The 13,925-nt window shown below is 40.4% G+C and overlaps 1 protein-coding gene across 4 annotated transcripts in view; it reads right to left on the reverse strand.

The window, feature by feature from the left end:
• The window catches only part of LOC139756077 (protein lin-9 homolog), a 100,377-nt gene that overhangs the window by 34,822 nt on the left and 51,630 nt on the right, over nt 1-13,925 (reverse strand). For all 4 annotated transcript variants that reach the window (XM_071675095.1, XM_071675096.1, XM_071675093.1 and 1 more), the window contains 2 exons: nt 11,069-11,215; nt 2,327-2,467 (listed from right to left, as the gene is read on the reverse strand). In XM_071675095.1, coding sequence (XP_071531196.1) covers nt 2,327-2,467; nt 11,069-11,215 — 288 coding nt within the window. The remainder of the gene's footprint in view (nt 1-2,326; nt 2,468-11,068; nt 11,216-13,925) is intronic.

The raw sequence follows: 13,925 nt of genomic DNA on the forward strand, positions 1-13,925 counted from the left end.
GATTTAACTGGTCCAGGTATTTAGGTACTTCAGAGCTCTTTATTTCTCTAACCTTCTACTCTTCTTCATCAGATCCTTGAAACATTTTCAGTGGTTGCAGTATCTGAGATACTTCTTCAATTGTGAATACAGAGTTAAAGGAATAATTCACTATGGGAGCCATTTCCTTGTTGTCAGTAGTTAGTGTGTCACCTTCATTTTGTAATGGTCCAATTCCTTCTTTAACTGCCTTCCTTTGTCTTATAAATTTAAGAAATTCCTTAGGATATTCTTAACTTTCAAAGAAATTTACTTTTTTTCTGACTTTACTCTTCTTAACTTTCAAAGAAATTTTTCTTCCTAACGTTTATTCGTCTTATGACTTTCTTTCGATCTCTTTGGATTTTGACCAAGTCATGGTAAGAGTACTGATTGAGAGGGTGAAGTCTTGTCCAGAGCACCAGACTGGGAAGGAGCAGTGTGGTTTCAGAAGTGGTAGAGGATCAGGTTGTTGCTTTAAAGAACATGTGTGAGAAATGCTTACAGAAACAGAAGGATTTGCATCTAGCATTTATGAAACTAGACAGAGAATATGGTAGGGTTGATAGAGATTCTTTGTTGAAGGTATCAAAAATACATGATGTGAGAGGAAAGCTACATGAAGTAGTGAGAAGTTCTTATCATGGGTGCAAGGCATGTGAACATAAGGGAAGAGAGGAGAGTGAGGGGTTCCAAGTGAAGTTTAGTCTGTGGTAGAGGTGTGTAATGTCACCATGGTTGTTTAATTTGTTTATGGATTGGGTGATAGGGAGGTAAACATGAGAGTTTTATAGAAATGGCCATGTATGCAGTCTGAAGAGGATAAAGCAGCTTGGGAAGTGAGTCAGTTGTTGTTTGCTGATAATAGAGTACTGGTGGCAGATTTGAGTGAGAAACTGCAAGAGATGGTGAATGAGTTTGGAAGTGTATGAAAGGAAGAAGTTGAGAGTAAATGTGAATAAAAGCAAGGTTATTAAGTTTATCAAGATTGAGGGACAGGTAAGCTGGGGTGTGAGTTTGAATGGAGAACAGTTGGAGGAAGTGAAATGTTTCAGATACCTAAGAGTGGACATGGTGGTGAATGGAACCATGGAAGCTGAAGCGAGTCAAAGGGTGGGTGACAAGGTGAAGGTTCTGGGAGCAATGAAGAGTGTGTGGAGAGAGAGGTCATTGTCTAGGATGGCAAAACTGGGTACGTTTGAAGGTATAGTTGTCCCAACAATGTTATATGGATATGAAGCATGAGGCATAGACAAGGATGTGTGGAGGAAGGTGTACGTGTTGGAAATGAACTGTCTGAGGTGGTTTGATCAAGAGTATAATAAAAGGGTAAGAGAGAGGATGCAATAATAAAAAAGGATGATTGAGAGAGTTTGCTGAAATGGCTTGGACATAAGGAAATTATGAGTGAGGAGAGGGTAACAAAGAGGATATATGAGTGTGCTAATGTATTAGAAGTGGAGGCGAAAAGGAGAACAAGGAGACAAAATTGGAGATGGATGGATGACTGAAACATATTTTGAGTGATCGAGGCCAAAATATGCAGGTGGGTGAAAGGTGTGCACAGGATAGACAACTGGAACAATGTGGTATATTGGGGATGACGCACATGTGAAACAGCTAAGGTAAACCATGGAAAGTTTACAGGGCCCAACTGTGGATAGGGAGCTGTGGTTTCAGTGCATTACACATGACAGCTAGAGAATAGATGTAAGGGAATGAAGCATTTCTTTGTCTGTTCTTGGTGTAACCTTGCTCATGCTGGATATGGCATGCAAGTATGAAAGGAAGAAGAAAATGTAGCAAAAAACAGGTTATATCATCAATGGATGAAAAGGAGGACAATCTCATAATGTTCTTTCCCATTCTAAAGAAGTCAATTCATTTCCCTGCAACTGACTGTGGCACAGCCTTTGAGCAAGCTCCCGGAGCACTAGAGAAGGAATACTGGGTTACATGGGGAGGGGGGTCTACCCTTTCTTGTAAAATTCTACTGCAACCCTTACCTACACCTGCAGTGCTACCTCTTCTCTTTACACTAACCTACTCACCACGACTTTCTCACACCACATGCTACCTAGTGTCAAACATATCACAATCTTAACTTTTTTTTTCATACTTGATTGCCATCTCACGCATTAGCCAGATAGCGCCAGGAACAGAAGAAAAGCCACATCTGCTGACATCCGTTTTCTAGCTGTTGTGTATAACACACCCAACCACTTTATTGGTAAATGAAAATCACAATTTACAAACATCTAAGTTTATCCTTAAAGACTGGCTCAATAGAAAGAAAAAAATCACTTACCAAAACTTCAAAATCTGGGATGGAGTGCGTTCCTATCCCATGACGATCAAACGTTATCCTGTAAGTGTTGTCTGATGTGTCTACAGCATCAATAACTCCAGTGTATAATCCATTTTCTGGCTTTCTTATCCGTGCTGTTACCTAAAGAAGAGAAAGCATATTGTCAAAGCATAAAATATTTTAAAAAAGCATTTTCCTTCTACATGACTTATTACATACTTTCAGACAATTCACTACCAAAGACCCACTATGATCAATCTACAACATTCTGTAACAATGTGGTTATACATTCCTATGATTATAACCCATATTCTAAAACTTCAATTCATCCTATCAAAGCAAAAACCTGAAAGAACACATGGGAAAAACTTCTTAAACCTAAAACTGGAAGCTCTTATTCATAACATGCCTACCAGCATTCAAATCTTTTGAGATTCTTGTTTGAAAAACTGATCAAGATGCTTACTAAGAACTTATTATCTATATACAGTAAATCCATATCTCTGACAAATTATAATCAACAATGAGAGAACCATGGCTGCAAGAAACAGCAGCATCATGCATGCCAGTTTGCACAAGTAACAGATGAGGACATAGCACCTTGCTGGATGACCCATTAATTGCAAATTGAAAAACTGCCAAGTATCTGAAATTTTTGAATACACATACACTGGGTACACCATCAGCAACCAGTTGTGATGACTTGATTCTTGTGCAGTTTGTAATCTTAATAGACAAAATATCAGAATTGTGAAAGTCAACATTTTACGGGTTATAAGGAACATATAGTGGCCACATGGCCAGCCAAATACCCCATTATTCATAAATTATATAAAAGAAAAGCAGTATCTCTTTTTTCTTTATCTTTTTGAACCTAACTGCTTTTCCTGATCGAACAAAGAAGCAGAGTGAACACATGAACAAGGGTTTCACAAACATCCACACTTAACTTATCAAGTATAAAGCAATACATCTGCAACTAATCATTCACAGCCAAACCACTACAGGTTCATCTTCAAAGCTTCATCTGCCAAGTCTTAGTCCAATAAAAACCATATTGCTGCCATGTACCAAACTGATCCAATTAATTCTATCCCATGCATGCCTCATGCCCTCCTGAATGTTCTAGGCCAATGCCTCATTGTCTTTCTCAATCCTTTCTTCCATTTCCTTGGTTTAACCCTTTCCTCTGCCCCCTCCACTTCTGAAGCAAATATCCCCTCAGCCACATTTTCTTAGTCATTCTATCCATATGTCTGAACCATTTCTGCACAACCTGCTCAACCCTATTAATAAGAATGTACTTACTACCGCCTCCATCAGACACTCATTCCATGATCAATCCATCTGTCACCACATATCCCAAGACATTTCATTTGCAACACATGCACCCTTGTTTTTTCCTTTTGATTTTGAGGCCTAAGACTCATATTCATAAAACACTTATGGGACCACCATATAGGTTGAGCCTCTTTAATCAGGCAACCTTGGGACCTGGCCTTTGCTGGACCACACATATGCTAGAAAACAGAAACTGACCTCTATGGGAACCCCCTATGTAAATATATGCCCATCCCCTTGTCTTCCCTGCTCATTCCACATACATATTGCTGTGTTATCAAAGGCAGAACAAAGCTTAAAAGAGGATATAATACAACCATCATTACTTCCAAAGAAGGTCTTTACTGCTACATCAGATTACATCAGAAGTACCCCCAGATGGAGCCTCCATATGATGTCAATAGAGGGCAGATTCATTAGCATTATACATTTGCTCTGGGGCTAAGTTTTCTGCCCCCACTAACTGCGCAAATTCGTCCACAAACTTTGTGGCAGCTTTGTGATGCATAGTTAATGTAACAAACAACCATAGGTTGGTAGATGGCTTTGGTCAATTCTTGTTACCAATGTTTATTGTTATTGTCAAAAGCAGCCAGCCCTCGCAGCATTGTCAGTTCAGTCCCAGCCAGGCAGCTTGTACACTCTCTCTTGCCCAGTGCATACTGTTGTTGGTTGTTTAATGGAGGATTGGAGTTTTTACTAATTCTTTTAATACAACTCTGCACTACAAGCTTCCATGTCAGCTCTACACTATTCACAGCACTCACTATGTACTGGAATTCCATGTCTCCACTTAAACTTGTGTAACCATCCTTGTGAATATTTAGTCATAGTCTAGCTTTAGTTCTCTGTGAAAAACTTTGGCCTGCTTCATAAGCATCTCCCCAGAAATGCTCACACCTTCATCATGTCAGAGCTTAAACCTCTTTATAAGTACTCCTGACACCTTTCAAAGTTTTTGGAAACTTTAAACTTTTCTAGCTCTCATTTTCAGCAAACAAATGAATATAAAAAATCAACAGGACTGTTAATTAGCTCAGCTGCAGTGTAAACAGATTTTGGCACCTTAGCGCTGCTAACAGTGTTGCCCTGGTGGCAGATCCACAAACTAATGGTGGCAGATTCAAAACGTGCTGGACCATGGGAGTTATCAGACCACATAGCTCCGGATAAGAGAGGTACAACCTGTACCTTCAAATACAACTATCTTAGCCCTTAGATATACTAACCTCTCCTGCATGTTTCCTAAGTGCACTCTGGACTTTAGCCCCCTTCTTCCACCTGATTAACCTCAACCTCCATGATTCAATTTCTTATAACATCCATTCCAAGGTATCTAAAACAATCCTCTTCTTCCTAGTTCCCCAAATAAAACATTCATACTATCATCTCTTTCCCACTTCTGCACCTCAAAACCTTACAATGTCCACAAAAATCACTGTCAGCATTCATGTATTTTCAAAGACAATACATGGCTAAGGTTTATCAGGGGTACAAACACATAACATTCTCAGGGTGAAATCATTATACACTTAGTTGCTCAGTCCAGTGTTTCAAATGGTGTGAGTACCAGCACTCTTTTTAAGTGTGCCTTAGGCCATCTTCAGGGAACAGTGTTTTTCTTTACTCTTCTAGGTTCCCACTTTATTTTGAGTAATTTGCTCTTGGGACCTGTATCCCTTCCACCTGTGCTTTAAGATGGTTGGCTCTTACTTTCGTAAGAAGTAGAAAGCCGAAATTGTCACCTGGTTACAAGAAAATATGGATACATGTGAGATTTCTAGGCACAATGGTCACTCACAACACACAATCAGACAGCTGCTTCCAGTAGCACCTCATTACCCAGATGTCTGTAGATAGTAATCAAAGGCCCAAGGATAGATGATAGAGTAATGAAATGTAAACATCACATCTCCTTAGAAAATGTATGGGGAGGTGGACAAGGTTCTTGGGGACACAAACTTAAGTTCACATCACCTCTCAACTTCTTTCACATACTCTCCCAAACTCTGACAGCAGCTTCAAAAATTTCTATCTGGAGTCTGCCACCAGAAACATGTGATCTGCAAATATTTAGTAACTCACCTTCCAAGTCTCACTATCTCTCCCCCACTCTTCTCAACACCAGCTTACCACGGACTTATCCTTTGCAGATTTATACCATCTTATTCACCACCTCACCACCCAGTCCATGAACACATTAAACAGCAACAGCAACATTAAACATCCTGGATGCAGACCTGCCTTCACTGGGAACCACAAAGCATCTTCCCAGCCTACTTGAATACCCATTTGACTCACCCTGTTACAACCACATACTGTATATATTACCTTTTATTACACACTATAAATTTGTAGCATTATCCACATGGCCTCTCCGTCAACCTTGTCATACAATTGCCCCAAATCTGTGCATGCCATATATTAATCCCTCTATTTCTTTAAGTATTTCATGCTCACCTATTTCAACTCTGTCTAAAACCCAAACTATTCCTTCTTGGAAGCATGCTTTGGTGCAGTCCATTCCTAAGAAAGGAGACCATTCTAACCCTTCCAACTGTCAGCCCAATGCCAACACGTTTCTTCCGAGTCTTTGAAATTCTCCTCAACTCTCCCTTTCTCAAAGACTTAGAATCTCACTCCCTTCTCTCTGATCACCAATATGGTTTTTGCAAAGAAAAGTCTATGGATGATTTCTCAGTTCCTTAACAGACAGCTTCCTCTCTGGCAGATCCACTGCAGAGAGTGATGATGGAGCAACTTTTCCATTTCATCCTAAACAGGAAGGTCCCTCTGGGTCCTGTCCTATAGCTTATTCTCTATCCTCTTTCCATAAAAGATCTCTTATGAATTTGTAACCCAGTTCACTTTGACAATGATGATTCCAATTTCAACTTTATCACACTCACTTTCCCCTCCCAATCTCATTCTATCACAAATTACCTTTCTGGTAGTGAACATATATCCTCTTTCACTTCAGGGAAGCAGAATCTTATCTAAACTGAATAGTCCTAAAATGCAAGTTCTCCCCATACCTCTTCCTAAATATAACTCATTTCTATATCTCTGATGCTCATTCCCTCCAGAAATTCCCATCAAGGAAGTGGCCACAACAAAAGATTCTCCACTTATCCCTGTCCTTACGTGCCTCCCTTGCATACATCATTCCATGCATTCTGTCTATCTATATCTCTGATGCTCATTCCCTAAGGAAACTCCTTCAAGTGGGTGGCCATGGCTAGAGAGTCTCCATAACTGGTGAATTTCAGTGCCACTTCCTAGACTTTAGCACCTCACCCTTAACAGGCCACTGGCAAAGGGCAATTCTAGCACAGTGATTTCAGAGGCTCCTACCTAATGTTCCTACCAAATACTTGCACTTAATGTTCCACACTAGTACCTATTGCTTCCAGCTAATGTTTGTACCAACTACTTCCACCTAATGATTCCTGCTATAGTTTCTACCTACAAACTCTACCTAAGTTTCTAACTAATACTCCTACCTAATACTTCTCTTATCCCTGGGGACAGGGGAGAAAGAATACTTCCCACGTATTCCCTGCATGTAGTAGAAGGCGACTAAAAGGAGAGGGAGCGGGGGGCTGGAAATCCTCCCCTCTCATTTTTTTTTCTTCATTTTCCAAAAGAAGGAACAGAGAAGGGGGCCAGGTGAGGATATTCCCTCAAAGGCCCAGTCCTCTGTTCTTAATGCTACCTCGCTAATGCGGGAAATGGCGAAGTTTGAAAAAAAAAAAATACTTCTGTATATTGCTCCTACTACTTTAACAAGAGGCAGAGCTAACACACATCACTCACTCCTGAAAAATCTTGTTACAAAGACTGAGTTGAGCGAGTTAAGTGCTCTCAAGTGTTATGTGTGACATGGAGAGATTGCATGTTTGTGGACAAAATGCCAGCCGTCCATATGTGGGTGAGGCAGAAAGAAAAGACAGCTACCTGGGTCAAAGTGAGACTTGACAACCAATGGAATGGTGGCTCGCTATGCAGCCATCACTAATCCTCCCAATACCCAGGCAGGCAGTACTGGTCATATATCTCCCTAGTCCATGGCTGCCAACCAACTTCTACCTTCCATGCATTCTTCCACTATTTCTCTCCCTCCAGTTCTATCCCACTCTATTTCCCAATACCAAAGGCAGTCTTCCACTCACATCAACCCCTTTAATCACACTATCACATCAACCCCTTTAATCGTACTATCATATAATCTATTTGTAAACTTCTCACCTTGCATTCTTTCCACGTACCCAAACCACCTCAAAGAATTATGTTTTACTCACTATACCACTCCACAATTCATTCCTTTTCATTCCCTGCGATACCAAATCTCACATACATCCCTCCATTATTTTCTTCATTCCTTTGAGTAATACCACATGCGCCTCTCAAACATCTTGTTTCCACAGCCTGGATTCTTGGCCTCTGTGACTCATTCCATGTCCAAGTTTTGGCTGCAGAGGTCAGGGTCATGAGGACTATGCTGTCCCTTAATTCTTTTCACTCTGCTACTTACACCTGTATCCTGCATCATTTTATTAAGAGACTCAATGACCTTTCTACCCTCTACTGCTCTCTCCATTATCTCTCCTTCCATATCACCAGACTTAACCATGACAGCTCCTACATACTTAAATTCTGTCACCTCTTCCAAGCTCTCCTCCCCTATATCTATCATAAATTCTAGTAAACCTTCTTCCACTCTATAGGGATTTGAAAAATCTATCCTTTCACTCCACTTCCTTTCAAACACCAATAGTTTATCTTTCCTCGCTTCAAAACACATTACCTTACTTTTATTCGCATTTACCTTCAATTACCTGCACTTACACACATCATAAAACAAACTCACAACCTTATGCAACTCCTCTTCATTCTCAGCAAACAACACATTATCATTCACAAACATGCTTGTCACTAGCCACCATTTTATTTTATCTATTTTGCTTTGTCGCTGTCTCCCGTGTCAGCGAGGTAGCGCAAGGAAGCAGACAAAAGAATGGCCCAACCCACTCACATTTTTTTTTTTTTTTTTCATACTATTCGTCATTTCCCGCGATAGCGAGGTAGCGTTAAGAACAGAGGACTGGGCCTTTGAGGGAATATCCTCACCTGGCCCTCTTCTCTGTTCCTTCTTTTGGAAAAAAAAAAAAAAAAAAAAAAAAAAAATACACATACACATGTATATACATACACGTCCACACACGCAAATATACATACCTATACATCTCGACGTATACATATACATACACACACAGACATATACATATATACACATGTACATAATACATAGTCTGCCTTTATTCATTCCAATCACCACCCTGCCACACATGAAATAACAACCCCCTCACCCCTCATGTGTGCGAGGTAGCGTTAGGAAAAGACAACAAAGGCCACATTCGTTCACACTCAGTCTCTAGCTGTCATGTAATAATGCACCGAAACAACAGCTCCCTTTCCACATCCAGGCCCCACAAAACTTTCCATGGTTTACCCCAGACGCTTAACATGCCCTGGTTCAATCCATTGACAGCACGTCAACATCACTATATTCCATCTCTGCACCCCCTTTCCCAAGCTTTGCTCTCATCTCTATTATCCCAACATCAAATATATATGCTAAAAAGTTATGGTGACATCACATAGCCCTGCCTCATTCCTACAAGAACACAATAACTTTTGCCATATTCTCCATCCACTATTTCATATGCATTTGCTGCTCTATACAAGGCTTTCACACCATCCATCAGTTGTCCTCTCACACCATATATTCTTCACACCATCCATCAACTATCCTTCTACCCTATATATCCTTAACTAATCCCATAAAGCATTCCACTCGACTCTGTCATACACTTTGTCTAGATTCACAAAAGCCACATACAGCTCCTTAGTTTTTGCTAGATACTTTTCCCCAATCAATTTCACCTCAAAAATTTGCTCCACACATCCCCTACTTTTGCTATAAACCCCCTTGCTCCTCACTTATTCTGTATTCAGTTACTTCTTCCACTATCAATCAACACACTTGCATACACTATTCCTAGTATAGTTAATGGACTTATTCCCCTATAATTGCTACATGCATCCTTAGCATCTTTTCCTTTGAATTAGAAAATAATAACAGCCTTCACCAAATCCTCAGATACAACCTTCTGTTTCAGTGCTACATTACATATCACATGCATTCACTATCACACTTTCTCCTCCATACTTCAACATTTCAGCTATAATCCCATTCACTCCATGTGCCTTTCCTACCTTCAACCTCATTATTGCCCTTTTTACCTACCTTTTTGCTACAGGCTCCTGCACTTCTATCCTTTTCCTTCCATCCCACAAAGCCATGAATGTAACATGCTACACTTTTCTCTTTCCACCTTCCTTTCACTTCCTCCTTTTGCTTCAGCAACTCCTCCATCCTTATTTCTCCCATTTACTGTTTTCACTCTTACATCCACCTCCCTCCCATACAATTTCTCGTTTTCCCTAAATTTTTCCTCTCAACTTTTTTCCAAAACCTTCAGCTAGTCTTTCTTTATTTTCCTCTATTAGCTTCTCAACATTCAGCTTCCACCTCTTATATTCTTCCCTCCACCTCTGCTGAACTTCCACTGGTACATTCCTTTTGAGCAATCTACCATGAGCCTTTTTTTTTCTCTCACACAGCATTTCTAATTTCATCCATCTATCATGCATTTCCCCTTTTATTCTCCTATCCCATGACTTTGTATCCAACTACTAATTCTAAAACCTTCAACAGTCTTTCTAAAAATGTTTTAACTGCATCTCTAACTTTATGGCAACTCCATTCTTTCAAACTCATCCTAGAATTCTTTCTGCTTTGTCTTACTTGCTGACACTTTTATCTCTCCATCCCTCCCTACACCAAACCATTACTTCTCCCCAATCTTCACCTCCACAAGAACTGCAAAATGGTCAGATTCTCAAAAAAATCCTCTCACAACCATAGCATCCAGCACAACTTTTCTCAACCTTTCATCCACTGCCACACAGTCACTCAAACCCTATTGTTCTTTTCCATCACTTCTCATCCATGTATACCCGTGGATCACCTTGTATTGAAAAGCGTTTGTAAAGAGTACACCCCTCTCTGCAAAGACATCCATAACTTCCATTCACATTTACTACAGCTACTCCCTATTTACCAAGTAACTCATCACTCATTTCAATTTATTCAATTTCAACAAGCCACAATTCAACTCTGTAATAATCTATATCATGTTGGGCATAACAAAAGTTACCAAACTATCCTTCAAACTCCATATAATCAACATCATAAAGTATGCTACCAAAAAGCTTGAGGTACTGGATGTGTTCCATAATAAATTCTCATCAATTGTCCATCAACAGAATTCTTACCTTTGTGCCAATCACCAATTGCAAGGGGATCTGATCAGGAAGAGGGAAGTCCTTCAATGAGGCTGTGTCAGTTATTTTTCTTTGCTGTAACAACCGTAATACATGACGTTTTTTGTCCAAGGACTGACACTCCTCTTGGAAAAATGCCTAAAAGTATAAAATATAATAGCATAAGAAATGTTCTCAGCCAATAGTAAGACTATGAAATGTGGTTAAAATGCTCACGATTACAACTACAGTTAAATTTCCTCATAACACACAATGAATGCCTAGATTACAATATGCCTCAACCAAGAATACATATCTTTAAATAAGCTAGAATATAAAATGAGGCTAAATGAAGGCATTCACCTCTGATAACTTTTCTTTCAAACATATCTGCCATTTCTTGACTATCCAAGTAAGCATCAGGAACAGACAACTGAACCTTTGAAGAAAAATCCTCATTTGGCTCCTCATATTTTCCTTCTCTTGGAAAATATTAATGAAGGAGGGGAAAATTTCAAGCCCACCACTCTTGTCCCAATTAACTGCTATTTATATAATTTTTATTATTATTATACTTTGTCGCTGTCTCCCGCGTTTGCGAGGTAGCGCAAGGAAACAGACGAAAGAAATGGCCCAACCCCCCCCCATACACATGTATATACATACGTCCACACACGCAAATATACATACCTACACAGCTTTCCATGGTTTACCCCAGACGCTTCACATGCCCTGCTTCAATCCACTGACAGCACGTCAACCCCGGTATACCACATCGCTCCAATTCACTCTATTCCTTGCCCTCCTTTCACCCTCCTGCATGTTCAGGCCCCGATCACACAAAATCTTTTTCACTCAATCTTTCCACCTCCAATTTGGTCTCCCTCTTTTCCTTGTTCCCTCCACCTTCGACACATATATCCTCTTGGTCAATCTTTCCTCACTCATCCTCTCCATGTGCCCAAACCACTTCAAAACACCCTCTTCTGCTCTCTCAACCACGCTCTTTTTATTTCCACACATCTCTCTTACCCTTACGTTACTCACTCGATCAAACCACCTCACACCACACATTGTCCTCAAACATCTCATTTCCAGCACATCCATCCTCCTGCGCACAACTCTATCCATAGCCCACGCCTCGCAACCATACAACATTGTTCGAACCACTATTCCTTCAAACATACCCATTTTTGCTTTCCGAGATAATGTTCTCGACTTCCACACATTCTTCAAGGCCCCCAGAATTTTCGCCCCCTCCCCCACCGTATGATCCACTTCCGCTTCCATGGTTCCATCCGCTGCCAGATCCACTCCCAGATATCTAAAACACTTCACTTCCTCCAGTTTTTCTCCATTCAAACTCACCTCCCAATTGACTTGACCCTCAACCCTACTGTACCTAATAACCTTGCTCTTATTCACATTTACTCTTAACTTTCTTCTTCCACACACTTTTCCAAACTCAGTCACCAGCTTCTGCAGTTTCTCACATAAATCAGCCACCAGCGCTGTATCATCAGCGAACAACAACTGACTCACTTCCCAAGCTCTCTCATCCCCAACAGACTTCATACTTGCCCCTCTTTCCAAAACTCTTGCATTTACCTCCCTAACAACCCCATCCATAAACAAATTAAACAACCATGGAGACATCACACACCCCTGCCGCAAACCTATAAATGACAAGTAAAAGACAAGTGATGTATTCTCCCTTCCCAATCTCCAGGAATAACTGAAAACAACTTAAATAAAAGATCAGTTGGTACTAGGTAATGACTTTTGATAAAGTAGTACAAGCATGACATGTGGGAGGTGGGAATGAGAGACAGGGTAGGCTGGTTGGGAAAAAAATTTCAAAATGCTAGTGAAAGAGGAAAGATCTGTGTTTTGGTATTACTTGTAAGCTGGGGGGTAAGTGACTGTGAGTTGTATAACAAAAAAAAGTGCAGAAGGTCAAGAAGAAGGTTCAGGGGCTTAAAAAGAGGGCAAATTAGAGCTAGGGTTAGCAAAAGTCAGCAAACTTCAGGGAGAATAAGATGTTTTGGAAGGAGATTAATAGTGCCAAAAAAACAAGAGAACAAATGAGAACATCAGTGAATGGGCAAATTAAGAAGTGGTAACAGACAGAAGGGAGATGAAAAAGAAGATGGAGAGAGCATACTGAGGGACAGTCGAATGTGTCTGATGATAGAGTGGTCAGTCGAATGCGTCTGATGATAGAGGGTCAGTAATTGTTTCCAGATAATGTGACCGTGAAAAGAGAAGACATGGTAAAAGTCTTGTGCAAGATGAAACGTTAAGGCAGCTGGTACAAATGGTATTGCAGATGATTTTCTAAATAGTAGGAGGTGGCTGTGTGCTGACTGGTCAGTTAGGATTTCAGCATATTTGCAGAATGCCTGTAGAGCGCTCGTGTAAAGTGGCAAGGGAAACAAAGGTGAATGTTAGAATTACTTAGATACAAGTTTGCTGCATATACCTGGTAAACTGTATGAGAAAGTGGTGATTGATGGGATGATGGCATGCACAGAGCATCAGAATAGAGAGGAGTAATGTGGTTCCAGGTGTGCTAGAGGATGTGCAAATCAGGTGTATGCTCTGAAGAATTTATGGATCTGGAGAAAGCACATGACAAGGTTAATAAAAAAAATCTGCAGAGGGTGTTACAAATATATGTTGCACCAAGAAAGTTGAGAAACAGTGGAGGAGTTTTCATCAAGAGAGTAAGGCATGTGTGCAAGGAGATGAGATTGAGTGGCTGCTGGTGCAGCTGGGTCTGCAGCAAAGTTTTTAATGTCACCATGACTGTTTAATCTGTTTATGGATGGGGTGAAGAAAATCTCTCTCTCTCTCTCTCTCTCTCTCT

This window comes from Panulirus ornatus, chromosome 20, assembly GCF_036320965.1.
Source record: "Panulirus ornatus isolate Po-2019 chromosome 20, ASM3632096v1, whole genome shotgun sequence".
NCBI lineage: Eukaryota > Metazoa > Arthropoda > Malacostraca > Decapoda > Palinuridae > Panulirus > Panulirus ornatus.